This window comes from Gopherus evgoodei, chromosome 15 (assembly GCF_007399415.2).
Source record: "Gopherus evgoodei ecotype Sinaloan lineage chromosome 15, rGopEvg1_v1.p, whole genome shotgun sequence".
Classification (NCBI taxonomy): Eukaryota; Metazoa; Chordata; order Testudines; family Testudinidae; genus Gopherus; species Gopherus evgoodei.
The window spans coordinates 20,879,478-20,895,547 of record NC_044336.1 but is presented as its reverse complement, the minus strand read 5'-3'; the positions used below and the strand labels follow the sequence as shown (position 1 = coordinate 20,895,547).

Genomic DNA, 16,070 nt, shown 5'->3' with positions numbered 1-16,070 from the left:
CAGTGAATTTAGAGCTAGAACTGGCTGATTTCCCTGGACACCAGCATCCTCTGTATATCAACAAAAGCGGTACAGCAAAGGCTGTGTCAGTTCACCTCCCACCCCCTGCTCTGCTAACAGGCTACAGCTTTGCTCTGGAGGGAACACTTCCCAAGCCAGGTTGTCCAACTGGACCATTCAATTATAAAAAAAAAAAGTCCTAAATAAAACCACCATTTTTGCAGGACCCACAAAAACAATGTGTGAGCTCCCTCTGCTGACTCTGAAGCACCACAAAACAAACAGCTCCCAGTGCTGAAATGACTGGCACATGAACGAATGAGTCAGAAAACACCACCTTTTGTCTCCACTATCAGAAGCACAGAGGGAGAGTAGCTGGGAGAATAGGCACCAGTACTATAAAAAAGGAAGAAGGAAGATCCATGAAGGAAGAAGATGTCAACTGACAACATCCTTATATAGAGTCTCTCTAGAAATGCCAGCCAGCACGGTGTATGTTTGGATTCCCAAAGCATTCCACAATCCTTCCCAAAGGATTCGCCCAGCAAGGAGGTTTGCTGTTGCCTCTAGCATTTGCTAACTGATTGCACTCCAGGAAATCAGGAGAAACCCAGATGAGAGCCAAGCTAGTGCCCCTACCTCAGACTCCAATGCCACCTGGAGAGCAGAACTACGTTATCACAACCAGGACTCTCTCAAACATGGCTGAACAGAGATTTCTACCCTTTCCTAAAAGCTGTAGTATTAACCCAGTCTATAGATTAGGTGGGCTCTAGCAAAGCAGTCAAGGGAAAAAAAATAATCCTTGTCAATTGCTCCTGCTCCCAATGTAGGCCTAAATGAAAGCTCCTGTGAAAGGCTGGCAGGAAATCAGCAGAAATAAAACATTTAGTTTCCAATATTTTGGATGGTATAGCATATCACCTGTTCCTTCGAGGGATCAGTCCTGCAAGGTCCCCAGCACTACTGTGCCAATCCAGCAAAGTGTATTTAACCACATGCCCAACTTTAAGGAGCTGAATTATCCCATATAATCACTTAGGTAAGTGCTTTGCTGAATAAGGATCAGTGTGCTCAGAACCACGCAGGATTAAGCTCTTGTGCTGGTCTGTATCATGTTTCCCGTTCTTCACCTTGGCTAAGATGGTTGTCTCTGTCTTGGAAGCAAGCAGTCTGTCTGTCCACCCTCAGAATATCCCCAGCAAACCATCCCATCACAGTCAGATGCCAGAAGCTAGTTTGCTGCAGAGGCCAGGGTCTCTGTTAGTCTCAAGGCACGTCTACCCTACAAATTTAAGTTGACTTAAATTGACATACAGCCACTGCAGTAATATGTTGGTTACGCATGTCGACGTGATGCTCCTTGTGTCGGTGGAGTGTGCCCACAGTAGCAGCACTTATATTGACACAGAGAGCACTGCATCATGAGTAGCTATCCCACTGCAACACTAGGGCAGAGTGTCTTGGGAAGGGGTTGCAAAGTTCAAAGCACAGGGGAAAAGGGTGGGGGGATATCACTCTGTGATCATAACAAGAGGTACATTTGCAGAGGATAGCATGCAGCAACTTGTAAAAGCAGCATGTCCTCGCCTCTGCACCAGAGTGACTGCTCTGGGCAGCGGAGTTGAAAACGGCGACCAGAGCGGTCACAATGGGCGATAGCTCCTGGAAGCCAGATAAGTCGTCGTGAGCAATGTAGTGTCTATATTACACCTCTCTACAGCCTGTCACGGAGGTGAAGTAATTAAGTCAACATAGCAGGCAAGTGACATCAGTGGGAGGAACATCGTAGTGTAGACACTGACATCATGATGTCGACATAAAGCAGCTTATGTCGACCCAACTTTGTAGTGTATACCAGGCCTCAGTCTCAGCCACATTTCTATAACTAAAGGATTACAGCAGGAAGGGGAGAGCTGCTAGGTAAAGAACTATCTAAGAAGGGCCTGGTTCCAGAAATTTATCAGTAGCCATCAGGCATCGGACCCTCGGCTTTTCCTCTGACTACCTAGATTATTTTTTCCCATCTGATTGTCTCCTCCCAAAAGCTCCAAAGCAGACGCTACACATAGTATGTCAAGTATCAGAGACCGTGAAGAATGGTTTCTACAGGGAAGATTGACTGGGTTTGTTTAACATCAGTTTCACCCATCATTACTCTGGTCACCAGCAGCGTAAGGTTGCCCCGCACAGCTGTTCCCAAGCAATGGTGGGGGGAAAAACCATCTCACCAATGCAAGGGTTTATTTCGGGGTTTGGGAAGGGAAGAGAGAATTAAAAGCTGCAGTAAGACTCCTTCATCTGATGGTTCCCTGACCCCGAGTAAGGCCCCAGCATATGCGCAGTGCCAATTATAACCAGATCCCATAGCAACCCTGCCAGGGATCTTTGTGTTTTAAGTGAAAGATGAACTCCCATTGGGCACCCTCTCAGAAGCAAACTGTGTGACATGCATGGTGTCAGGTAGTCCCTCTGACAAGTGTAGCCTATTATTCAAGAGCAGGTCCTCTGTGGATTAGCCCCAGTGCAGCTGACAAGGGGGAGCAGTGAGATGGCAGCCCAGTGAAACATCCCTCTTGCATAATGACCTGCTTAGAAATCACTGGCATGATATGGCAACAGCCCTGGGTCAGATGGCAGCGGCTGCACTGCCTGCTGGGCTGAAGTAGCTGAAAAGGGCCTGAGCTCAAATATACTATATACAGCACAAGCTGGCCTTGTCAAAGAGGCCTAAAGGCACTGAGCTGGGTGCCTAACTCTCTTGGGGCCTTTGAAAAACCAAGCCACACACAATAGGGGAAGTGAGATCCAATTTTTCCAAGTGAAACTGCAGCATTGTCAGCAGCACACAATTAGTCAGCTGGGAATTTGGCCAGGGCACTAGGCTTAGCGACTACTCTTGCAAAAATGTCCTTGGAATTTACACTAACACAAATGCTCCGAAGCCTGCCCTCACTCCAGCATGGTATATCCATCCTCAGAGTGCCCCCAGCACTACGCTAAATGACCGGCTCTGAGAAGAGAATGCCATCTACCAAATCACCTGCCTAGGAGGTCTGCACACTTCTGAGTTCAGGAGATCTGGCATCATCAGACACTGAACAGTTTTCAGACCAGCGTGTGTAGCCACTAAGCTAGACAGAGTGAGGAACTGGAGGCAGATCATAGCCTCAGCTAGGCATTTCCTGGATTTTGTCACACCACAGCTGCATTTATTTTCTAAACATATACTTGTGGGTTTGCAACAACCGCTCTATAGAAACACAGTGAGATCTTCATATCTAAGGGGAAAGCACTCACCTACCAGATCTCTTGAAAGGTAACTTTGGAAGCCTTTCAAATGTGACAAGCATAAGTGATAAGGGTGGGGGAGTGTGGGGGGAGAAAGAGAGGGAGAGAAACCTCCAAGTTATTTTGACTAGCTAGCCAGCTGGCACTGTTCCTATAGAGACAGGACCCACAATCATATCAGAGTGCTGAGGAGTGAGACGAAGCACACAGGCAATTTGCATACAGTATTTGCAGTATTTGGCCATGTTGCCTCTAAGACTTTAAGAAAAAATACTAAAATAAGATAAAAACCACACAGAAGCTTAAACCTTAATATTGCCTTAATGGTTTTTCACAAGCAGGATGAAATGTTCCAAACAACGCATTAGTAAGCATGTATCTAAAAAACCCACTCAGCGTATTAAACTGAAATGGAAGAGTAAGTATGCCACTGAAAATCACACTGACAATGCTGAGGTAAAATCATCTGAGTGCAATTTGACTTCCATCGCATCTGGTTTCCCAGGCGTCTCAGAGATGGAAAGGGGGAACAGAAATGTATTTTTGTAAAGAAACTTCCTCAAGGTTTTACAAATCCAGAGATGCATCAAGCTGACAAACGCGCCTGAGCTGTTTAAGACTGGACTCATCCTTCTAGCATTTTTTCTGTGCATTCAATATATTTATTATGGTTTCCTAACACACTTGGGCCAAATCAAATAGGAAGTGCCTGCAATATTTGAACATGCAGTCTCTGCACAGGCAAAATTCCCATTGGAGTCAGGGCAAAGATGGCAAGCCATGGCCCATAAGCCATTTTATAGTCTCCAGATATCCCTATGGAGGTCCCAGCAGGTGATCCTCCCAAGATGCCAGCTGAGCAGAAAGAGAAATAAAGCCACTGGTTCTGGCATCATTGGTGGGGAGAGAGGCAGGCAAGTGAAAGGCAATAAGCAGAGAGAGAGAGAGAGCGTGAGCGAGCGAGCAGGATTCTTAACTTAGATCAAGGGGAGGAATCAGAAACATGCACCCTAGCTCGAAGAGGGGAGCTGATCAACTCATTGTAGCCAATCAGCCCTGCCACAACCTGCACTGCTCCACTGCCTTTAGCCAGTCTACCCAGTAGGTCTGGATGGAAATTTGTCACCCACATTTTTCCCCTTAAAAATCAGAAGCGATTCACAGCAATTTGTAAAGAGAGCAAGAGAGAGAGAACACACACACGAGTGTGCGTGAAAGTTTAAAAATCACTGTCATGGCCAGAAGCATCCATTCCTCTAGTCCCACCTGCCAGAGCCCCTGTCTCCACTGGGGTACCCAGTCCCAAATCATGATGGTGGCTTCTATTCCCAGTAGGCTTTGCACTCATGGCTAACAATAACCAACCGAACAGTCTGATGCAATACCTGTTGGGAAGTTAGTGGAAGGGAAGCCAGGCATGGGAAATGGAACGGCCAGTAAAGTGGGGAATCTGGCAGCTGAGCTGCATGGGATGGGGAAGGGAGCGTCCTAGCAAAGGACAGGGCTGGGGAAAGGGGTGGGACAGGTTTATTAATAAATATTCATGTTGTTTATGTGATATCAGCAGGGGAGTAGTAGTCACAGAAACAACATTTGAGGATCACATCAGACATGATGGCCTGCTGCTGCTTTAGTGGTTGCAAATGTTGCAGATGGGGGCGAGGGGAGATATCCCCTTCTCTAGGGTAGCTGTTACTCTTGTTGTTTGCACTGAATGTGGCAAGAAGATACTAATAATCTGCAGGTAACTTTTGTGGCGTATGCACAAGCGCACACACACACACACACACACACACACAATGACAAGCACTGAAATACTGAGGAGCAAACAAAGTAATATTCATTCTAGTATATGTGGCTCTCACCACTGGGATCCATCTAAAGAAAGCAAGCATGTTAGGCCAGATTTTCAAAGCTAGGCAAATTACATTGCACAGATAGACTTCTTTGGCTGCCTAAATCAGGTGTGCATACAAACACCAGCCAGGTATTGCATGAGTAAGTGACCAATGAGATAGGATGGTCCAGGGGTTCAGGTACTAGCCGAGGATGTCAAGGGCCTTGGTTCAGTTCCTTGCTCCAGTACAGCTCTCATGGGTGACCTTAACCACCTCACTTGCTCTCTCTGTGCCTCACTGCCCCATCCATACAGTGGAGATAATTGCCCTGCCCTGGGTGTTGTGAGGCACACATATAAGGGCCATATGAATACTTGGATCACTCCGTGAATGCTGCATGCAGTTCTGGACAACCCCATCTCGGGTAAAAAAAAAACAACCAGCCATTAGAATTGGGAAAGGTTCAGAGAAGGGCAACAAAAATGATTAAGCTGATAGAACAGCTTCCGTATGAGGATACATTGAAAAGACTGGGACTGCTGAGCCTGGAAAAGAAATGACTAGGGAGGACATGATAGAGGTCTATAAAATCATGAATGGTGTGGAGAAAGTGAATAAGGAAGTGTTATTTACTATTTCACATAACACAAGAACCAGGGGTCACCCGATGAAATTAACAGGCAGCAGCTTTAAAACAAACAAAAGGAAGTACCTCTTCAGGCAACACACAGTCATCCCGCGGAACTCCTTGCCAGGGGATGTTGAGAAGGCCAAAACTATAATGAGGCTCAAAAAAGTAACTAGACAAGTTAACAGAGGATAGGTCCATCGATGGATACTAAGATGGCCAAGGATCCAACCATATGCTCTGGGTGTCCCTAGCCTCTGACTGCCAGAAGCTGGGACTGGACAACAGAGGATGGATCACTTGATGATTGCCTGTTCTGTTCATTCCTTCTGAAGCACCTGGGATTGGCCACCACTGGAGGACAGGATACTGGGCTAGATGGACCACTGGTCTGACCCAGCATGGCTGTTCTTATATAGATAGATGGCCATCTAAAAGGAAACACCTGATGTGAGTGCACACAGCAGTGCTCACCTGGCTTCAAAAACCTGACTCATGAGGTATTTAAGATCAACTACATTTATCTGTCTTCACCACACCTGGTAGCACTTCCCCATCTCTTGGGCACCTACCCACTCCTCCTAGTTGATTGCAGTCCTGGGCCCGCAAGGGAGACGAAAGAGGGCCTTCTGGTTAAAGCAGGGGATTAGAGCTCTGTTAGTCACCAGCTGCACCATCTTGGGCAAGTCTTGGCTGCTCTGTGCCTCAGTTTCCCTTCTTTCATAGCTGGAAGATGATAAATACGCACCTCTCAGGGGTGCTGGAAGGCTTAATGTTTGCAAAGCACTTGGAGATCCTCAGATGGAAGGGCACCATGGAATCATTATTATAAGAAAGAGGGATCCATATAGTATCAGCACAGAAGAAACTTCCCATTGTTCAAGAAAAATGACACACCACCGCCCACCCTCCCAACACATTCTCTTTTAAAAAAAACCATACACAGTGCAATTAATTTCCATTGACTTTTTCCAACCTAAAGCCCAAAATGGCAGAGTCAAAAGGTTAATGCTGCGTGACAAAGGTCAGCAGCAGTTTGGGGAGGGAGGAGAAAGGGAGGCTTTGTGGTCTCAGACAGCGGCTGGCTGCGCCGCCCCTACTCCACTTGAGAAATGTAAAGTGATGGCAGTTGCGCGAAGAAAGAGGATTGAGAGCCCTACTTAAGTCCCGAGTCTTTGTGGCTTACAATAGACCCTCCCTTGACTCATTAATCGTGTGTTCCATAGGCAGCGCACCTCAAAGAGCAGCAGATGACCCATGTCCAGCTGCTGCCGTTGCCCCCTTCTCAAGGTAATGGGGCAGGTGCTCTCAGCGCCCTCTGCTCGAGACTAATATATTCTGCCTCCTTGTCTTCCCCCTTTCATCTCCTCCAACAGGCCACACTGACAACTGTAAATGAGATTAGACTTCAGGGTATGGGACAGATGCAGAGCCCTCTCTGTGCCGTATCAAATGAGCTCTCCCGGCTTTTAAGTTTCTTTCCCCCTTTTACAAGCCCAATCTTGGTCGGGAAGGAGGAAAAATCCCCTCGCTCCCACAAATGTGCCTAATTCAATGAGCTGGACAAACAAAGCTAGATCCTGCTTTTAGAGCTTGTTCCACAGCCCCTTGGTATCAGCAAGAATCAGTCCATTGACACTTTGGATTAGATCCTTAGTCCACATTTAAAAAAAATTACCCCCCCTCTCCAGGAGTGTTTTCTAGTTTATATTATATCCCACAAGGTTCTGTTTGTTGACACACTACGCTTAGTAGGGACAGTTGCTATGATTAGGATTGGCCAAAAGATGTTTAGTGTTAAAGGGATAGCAACAATTTGACATCTAGCCAATGTTTTAAAGAACTTAAAAAGTGGTTTCAGAAAATACTCTGCATCTCCTTGAGCCCCTTGTCAGTTTCTGCAGTTTCATAACCACCATTTTCTTCTTCCCCATCCCTGTTGCCATGTGTAAGACCCACATAAAGAAGAGGAAAGAAGTGATTTTACAGGGCAAACAGAAAAATTGGCCATACACTAAGCACTGTCAATACCTCAAATAACGCTATTTCACAGGCTTTGCTAGACATAGCCAGTAGATTTTTCCTGGAACAAGAGTAGGAGGAAATAATTCAAACTAAAGTGTGATTTTTAACTCAATAGAGTCCACATGAACAAACTGGAATTTCTTTTATAGCGTGGGAAATAGATAGTGTTAAACTGTGTTTAACTATTTGTTAAAATAAAAATAATTTACTTAAAAATAACTCTTTGCCTGAGTTACCATCAACTTTCATCAGTGGGCCCAATTCTGCAAAGTACTTTTCACCTTCAATCATCCAGGATCCAGGCCTAGAGCCAAAAGGACTTAAGTGTCATTGGCTTTCCCTTGTTTACACTGTTTGGTTTTTGCATTGCACTCCTCAAAGCTAGCCTAGTCACTTTCACTTTCTGGTTGTAGTCCTTTTTCTCATGCACTAGCACAAGGCTGTTGTGTTTGCGTCTCCACAACTGCGGGTAAATGGCCCTTTCCAAGAAAGCTACCTATTCCCTGTCATAAGGCAAACAGCAAGGACTTTGCTGTGAGCAGCTTTTAACCATGTTTCTGAAATGGTGGCAAAATGGGCTCAGCTGCACCTGTTCCCAACACTACTGTCGTCAATTTAATTTTCTCTGGCACAGACAAGAATGCCTTGTCTGGTCTGCGGTATGTCTGCAGAGTTCTTACTGAGCTCCAGCTTCCCATTAGCTGCCCACACATCTCCTGAGATTCTCGGCAAACTCCTTCTCTGATACCATCACACCCACGTAGAAATTTCATGGAAGAATCCATACCTTCTCAGACAGCTGCAACAAAAATGCAGCCCAGACTCACAGGCAGATGAACCAAGGTGATGGGGTAGCAAAGGCTTTGTCTATTTAAAGCAAATACCCTACTGTCACCCACAGACACTGACCAAGGTGTCGGTAGTGGGTACTTAGACATGGGAATCCATCCCATGAACCAATCCTTGGCAGCTCAGACATGGAGGCCTTGACAAAGTGACACCTGATCTGAATTACTCCAGCTTTTGAAACCTGACCAACAAGCTGCTGAAAAACCAAATTCTCCCCACTAGAGGAACAGCAAAAATGTGGGTCTGTTGTGATAATAAACATTGCACATTTCTATAGCCCACTTTCATCAGAAGATTTAAAGCACTTTATCACAGTGATTAAGTTTCACTCATTCCTGAAATGGGGATAATAGGGGCACAGAAAAGTTAAGTAACTTGCCCAAAGCCACAGAAAAAGCCAGTGGCAAAACTGGGGAAAGAACACAGGGTCCTGACTCACAGTCTTGTAATTTAACCATCAGGCAACTCCACCTTCACATGGGAATTGAGAAACAGCCCTTCATTTCAGTGAGAGAGAGAGAGAATTAACCAGGGTGTTATTTACTCAAGGTAAAAGACAATGGCCACATTTGCCTTCACGCTGCCAAGACCTGCCCCCCAAAGCTGTCTCTCTGTCCCACCTGCCATGTAATCCATCTCAATGGTTAGCAAGAAATGTGACCTCTCCAAATGAAAAGCAAATGAGGAAAAAACCAAGAGATCTGAGGGAGGAAAAGAAGAGCCCTCACTTTGTTCAGAGTTAGGATTTTAAATGGAAACGAACGTGTGAAGCGCTCAAACACGGCCTGAGCCCCATGGGAGGTGGCAGATGTGGAGCTAAAGTGTGCGTGGTCGGGGGTGTTTATGAGCACAATAAATAAATGTACGAATCCATATAAAAGTAACCAATGAGTTACTACTGGATAAGGGCCATGGCCCCAAAATGAAAATGCATCACAGATGGACTCTGCGGAATAGGAGCTGCAATACTGAAAATCTGTTTGCTCAGCCCCACTGAAGTCCAGGGAAGTTTTGCCATTGGTTTCAATAAGCCCAAGATTTCACTCTGGGCCTGGTATATAAAAGAAGAGCAGTCAGTTCTGAACCCACCTGTTTTCCAGCCTTTTTTTATTTTACTTGTTTAAAACAGAAATTGCACAACCCTCATCTCAACTGCCAGGATTTTCAGACTGGCTGCCCAGGGCGCAATTCACACTTCTGCAGGGGGCGACACGGATCATTGGCAGTGATCAGAGAGACAAACTAGAGTCAGTTGCACATTTTCCATCCAAACAAATATATAGATCTTACCATTAACACATATGGTTTCTGATTAAACGGAAATCTTTGCCAAAAGGTTTCTGTTTTCATGTTTGGGTGTTCTACACACACAAAAAATGCCAACCCCCAAATTTTGTACTTTTAAACTGAGAAATGTCCAGTTTCCCAGGGAAACCCCCAAAATTTAAAAGACCTTTTTTCAATAAAAATTAAAAATATTTTATCAAAAACTCTTGGGGGAGGGAGAGCAATCATCTTCCAAGCAGCTCTAATCACTACATTTATCCTCACGGTAGTCCCATTGCCTTAGCAGCCAGAGCTGGATCACCGCATGTGAATTCTCAAGGGCTCCCACTTGCTCTCTTCCTCCCCAGCTGTTCTCTTTCTCCAGAGGAGTGACTGGAGAGACCTGCATGCTTCAGCTAACCTATCTTTAGCCAAGTTTCAGAGTGGTAACAGCACAGCACTTCTGGGAAGATAGGTCCTCCCTTTATCTTAATGCACACAAAATCCTTAGGCACCTGTTTCGCCCTCTAGGCAAACATGCAGAAAGAATCAAGTTTAGCACTGTACAACAGAGATGTATGTTTCAGTGCATCTGTGTTTTCTAGCCAGTGCAGCAGAAATCCCTTAAACTGACCTCATGTTTCACACAGATTCCAGTTGGCATTAAACAAAACACATTCCTCTCTCAGTGCAGTGAATTTCTGGATACAGAGAATGTGTTTCATGGCAAACAGAATCTCACTATTCATTGCTAAGCTAATGAGTTTTCTGTCTTACTGATATAATGCTGAAGGAAGACGTCGGCTTTTTGCTTTTGCCCATAGGCAACAAAGGCTGTATTGATTTACTCAGGATTTGGGACTGGTTTTTCGTGGGTTGCATTCTCTTTGATAATAAAGCCTTATGGACAGGGTTTAAATTTCAGTTGCAGCCCTAATTCAAATGTGACTAATTATGAGAGATTTTGATTTACAGTCTGTTTCCCTTGTCATTAGGGAAATGTACCATAAATCCAACTGCCATCAAGCCATTTTAAAAACATGACACTGCTGCTGTTCAGTCAAGATCTCTGCACCCCAGTTGGAACCTGCCGATTCCTCTCTGAGCCCAAGTTAGCTACAAGCCAAAAGCCCCATCCTGCAAGGATTCAATGACTTCAGTGCAGTCAGGGAGCTTGCAGGATATGCCCCAAAGTAAAGCAAAATTTTGAAACATGCAAGAATTCAGAATGCTTGAAACAAACATTCAAGCCCAACTAACGACTGATTCCTATTACGATTCCTGCCTTCTGAATGGGAGCAATCCTCCTTCATACACAGGATGCTAACAAATTAAAACATACTACAGAGATTTAAATATGATTGACCATTTCAATAATCTAGTTACTACACCTTCAATCACCAGCTGGCTATGGTGCAGCACACTGACAAATGCTACCCAACCTAGATTTATGGATTAATAATAGATCACATCTTAGTGGGTTATAAATGGACATCATCATGGCTAGCAGTCAGATTATTTACTGAATGATATCAGGACACCTCTGGCTACAAGGGCATCCCTCTGAGGAGGCCGCACTACAGCCTTTGGTTTTGTAGTTGATTCACATTCAGGAACAACGTTATTGCCTCATAAAGCAGTGGAGAAATCTCCTCAGAACTTTAGTGCAGATAGAATGATGCCAGTGTAAGAGGAATAGCTCACTTACACAAGCTGATAGTCACACACAGAAGTCTATGGCATTAAGAGCCAAAGCAGTTTCATTTACACAGTGGTTCAGTTAGAAGCAAGTCAAGGAGGTAACCATAGAAAAAGCCTGGTGATAGCTACTTAGCATTTCATGGGGCTAGATGGAAGGAATGCCACAAAGCAAGCATGCTAGTTATAGCATCTAAAATTATAATCCACGCTCCAAACTGAGAAGCTGGAGCGTGGATTATAATTTAGATGCTATAACTAGCATCTACGTCAGTGGAGTGACACTAATTTACACCAAATGAGAATCTGGTTCCTATACACTTACTTGATAAAATTAGAAATTTCACTGTAGAAACAGATGCACGTGATTGTTTTTACTTTTAAAATTAAAGGATTGCGTTCTCTGTTGGCATAAATTGAAGTAGCTCCAGTGAAGTCAATTTACCAGCTGAGGATCTAGCCCAAAGAACGTAGCAATCATCATGAAGGTGCTGGATTAACAGCCTTGGAAAGTAAGGTCCCCTAGCCAGAGAACAGTTACAGCACAATTGGTAGCACTGCAAGAGCGAATGCACATACACACGCACGCGCGCACACACACACCCAACCCCACCTCAGCTCTGACCTGGGGGAGATCACCTCTATGGACAGTAGGGTAGTTCAGTCTCCAGGGCCCATTCAGAACCTTAGCTGCACTAACGGCACTGCCAATGGGGATGGGGGGAGGGAGGTAACTGCAGTGGTGGTGTCTATGAGGCGGACACCAACGCGTTGGGATCTGAATCGAGGCCAAACTCATTTCACATGGGCCACACGTTAAAGCCCTAATTTGAAAATGAAAGCAGCACAGCGCAGAGGGGAAAGTCTAACGTACAAAGGAAAGCAAGCAGGGGTTAGAGCCTGTCTCACCAGAAGCAGGATGATAAAATATGGGAATTGGTCACATACCTGATCAAACAGAGCTTTCCAGTGCTGATAGGTAAGAGGCAATGCATAAAGGAGGAAAAAAGGAAAAACAGGTATAAGCAATTATATTAGAGTGCAAACGTACTGGAAATATACTGAAACAAGCAAATAACTGAATGATCTAGTGGACAACGCGTGGGATAGGGATCCAGGAATTCCTGCCGTTTAATCCTGCTTCTCACAGTAACTGGCTGTGAGGTGTTGGGCAAGTCATACCCTCTCTGTGCCTCATGACCCCACTGGAAAACAGGGATAATAATGGTTAGCATCTCCAGGCAGAGGGGAGAAGTTCTGAGGTTTAATGCCTCTGTAGTGCTTCAGGGGTGTCAAGTGCCAAGGGTTTGCCCAATAAACCCTGGGACATCAGCTGTGCAATTAAAAGAACCTTGCAGGAGTTACTTGAGAATCCGCTCTCTACATACAGAGTCAGGTGCGTGTTTAGCACTCACACCTGTAGCTTTTGAGTGCTTTGAGAACACTAAACAAGCTAATCATTGGCTACATTTTACACAACCTCAGACCTAAAGCTCTCACCTCAGCATCCCCCATCAGGCTCACAATCTATCAGAACAGAGAGGCCTGAGCAACAGACAGCTCCCTAGCAGGGCTTTCAAACCTGACATAACAGCATCACACTGCCTCATAGACTCATAGACTCTAGGACTGGAAGGGACCTCGAGAGGTCATCGAGTCCAGTCCCCTGCCCTCGTTCATATGGGTCACGGTGAGAAGGAAGAAGTTGGAAGAGAAGTCATGTGGCAATGTGAGGGTGACACGGTAACCCAGCTAGTTCCAGGGTCCCTAGAAGAGTTAGTCCCAGGATAGTATTTGAAAGCCCACGGATACCCATCCTCCCAGCTGGCTACCCCAGCACAACACTCCTGATTTGTGTCTCCCTCACTTATGAAAGCAAGGTGAGAAAAATATTGGCACCAGATTTCACACAAGTGCAAAATGCATCTGCTGTTATATGCAGAGTAGAGCTCTGGTTAAAGTCTTAGCTACTGAGTAAGGAATATTTCCCTCCAATCAATTTTGGAGCTTTGCCTACCTAGTGGAGAGACCGTGGGTTAAATATTAATTCACTGAATTCCCAATGAATTAGTTAAGTTGTTGTTTGAGTGGATAGTCAAATATAAACTCCCAACTGTCCCTGTAAATCTGCCCAATGCTTTAATGTTTTAGGATATTTTAAATCCTGGCTTTGTTTAATGTCACTCCAAGTGCTGTACTGACAAATTCCTTTGCAGTCAAGGCTGTGCCAGCATAACCTGCCTTGTATACCTCACCCTTTTTTTTAAGTGATTCGCAATGTATAAGAATTGACTGACTGTGTGTCAGTTCTTGGCAGACAAGCCAGCAAGCTTATCTTAAGTTTCCAATTTAAAAAAAAAAAAAAGAGAGAGAGAGAAAGAAAATCAAAGCCCAGTTTGGCCTTGGGTGTGCTCCTAACACAATGGTTTTAATTTTCAGAGGGTGTTCTGCAGCCTGCTAATCCCAACTTGAAATTCATTGACTGATTACGTGGGGGAAGGGGACTTTCACAACATCTTCTCTAACATTTTATTTACAGATGGCACATAAATGATTCCTGGCACTTCTTCAGGTTGGTGTGTGTTATCTCCATTTTACTGATGGGGAAACTGAGGCACAGGACTTTTCAAAAGTCTGCTCCAACTCCCACTGAAGTCAATGGAAAGATCTCAGAGCGATTTCTACAGGAGCTGGAGTGGGATTTATGTGACTTGCACAAGGTCACACTGCAAGTTAGTGGCAGCGCCAGGATTAGAATCCAGATCTCACTCAGCTGTGTGCTTTTACCTTGAGACCATTCTTCCTCTCCCATTGCTAGAGTCCACTCCAGCCCAATGCTCAACACTTTCAATATCTGTTGACTTTAAACACATGGTGATGCTGCTGAGCACACTACAGGATCAATCACTGGATTCTACAGCAGGCTGGAGTAGCTCAAAGGCATTGCTTGCTTCTCTCTCTTCCACAGCGGAAAGGAAACCAGAACTCTCTTAAAGGCCAGCTAAGCAGCTACAGTACTTACCAGAGAGACCCAAAAACATGATTCTGGATAAATAAGTGCTGGGAGGCTTGGAGCCCTAATTATATATGCTCCATCCAGGCTATCATGTAATGTTACACATGGGGATTGGCTGCTGATCACATATAGTGTTAAAACCCAGAAACAAACTCAGTTCCTGAAACTAACAATACCTGGTTTATTACCCTCTGGGAAAGAAATCCAGTACAAAACCAGTATCTAGATGCTTTCAGAAGGATAGGCCCATGAGGACAGAAAACATTCAGAATTTGGTCACTTCTCTCTGTGACTCTGGGCAAGCCACCCCCTGAAAGTTATAGCTATACAGGGTGGTCATTTTATATGTTTTGTATTTATAAATGTTATTTAATTTTCTTTCTTGCTGATGCCCCAAATGCCTTGGTGGAGGGCACTTTACAATAAATGTATTAATTATTATTATTATTATACTTCTCTGCTTCAGCTTCCTCCGCTTCTTTGCTTATCTTACCTAAGAGACATTGCAATGGTTAGCTGGGCTATGATACTAATTTCCTCATGCACCCAAAACTTCCAGCTAAATAATTCAGCATATAAGGAGTGAATGTTCATCTGGCACATGAGAAATGCCAGATTGGCCCACTAATGTTTGTAAAGCACTTTTATACAGGGAAAATCCCCACAATAATTCAATATTTACACTGCGGGATTCATATGAAGAGCATCAGATTCTGCCTGTGGAGAGCACTGGTGTCTCCCAAGTCACTGGGAGCAGGGGGTGAGCAACTGGGGACAATATCCTGCCAAGAAACAGCAGGACTGTAAAAATAGATTGGTAGTGCAGACTGAAGCCAAAATAACAAATGACTCTTTGACCTTAGGGCCCGATCCAGCACCCATCGAAGTCCATGATGTGAGTGTTTCCACTGATTACTATCAGCACTGAATCAGGTCCTTATACAGCAGCTTTCATCTTAGGCGATCCCAGCACTTTATCACTTCACTGCCCATCTCTACTTCTAGAAGATTCAAAGCATCAAGACCACTTGGTAGCCCAGTATCAGCATTCTGCACTGGGATACAAGAGACCTGGATTGGAATTCCAGTACCAAGTCCCCCACTCCACAGGTCAACAGGCGTCAAAGCTAAATGGGTAGAGTGAGGTGTCTTGTGCTTCATAAACTAAATAAACAAACTGTTCAAAGGATGGGGACGCACAGCAAGATGGGGAGGCAGGGAGAGCTCACAGGGGTCTAAGGGCTTCCAATGGAGATGTGAAAGGCTCCTGGAAATAAAGGTTTTTTTTTCCTCCATCACTTCCCTGTACTGGTGCTTAATGCTTCAGACATTTCAAAAGGGTCTGCTAGTCTCCCTCCCATTAATGCTAATGAGTTACTCAAGCACCGATGGCAGATCAGCCTCCTACATTTGACCAGTTGGATTTTGCATCAGGAAGTGCAGGACACCGCAGTCAGAA

At 44.8% G+C, this 16,070-nt stretch overlaps 1 protein-coding gene across 5 annotated transcripts in view; it reads right to left on the bottom strand.

Annotated features, from left to right (window-relative positions):
- RHBDL3 (rhomboid like 3) overlaps positions 1–16,070 on the bottom strand; it is a 128,573-nt gene that overhangs the window by 111,055 nt on the left and 1,448 nt on the right. For 4 of the 5 annotated variants that reach the window (XR_003996636.1, XR_003996635.1, XM_030534546.1 and 1 more), the window contains exon 2: positions 12,544–12,567. The exons of the other annotated variant lie outside the window; for it this stretch is intronic. Coding sequence is in view for 2 of the 4 variants with exons in the window: in XM_030534546.1 (XP_030390406.1) it covers positions 12,544–12,567 (24 nt within the window). In the remaining 2 variants the exon portion in view is untranslated. The remainder of the gene's footprint in view (positions 1–12,543; positions 12,568–16,070) is intronic. 5 annotated transcript variants of the gene reach the window in all.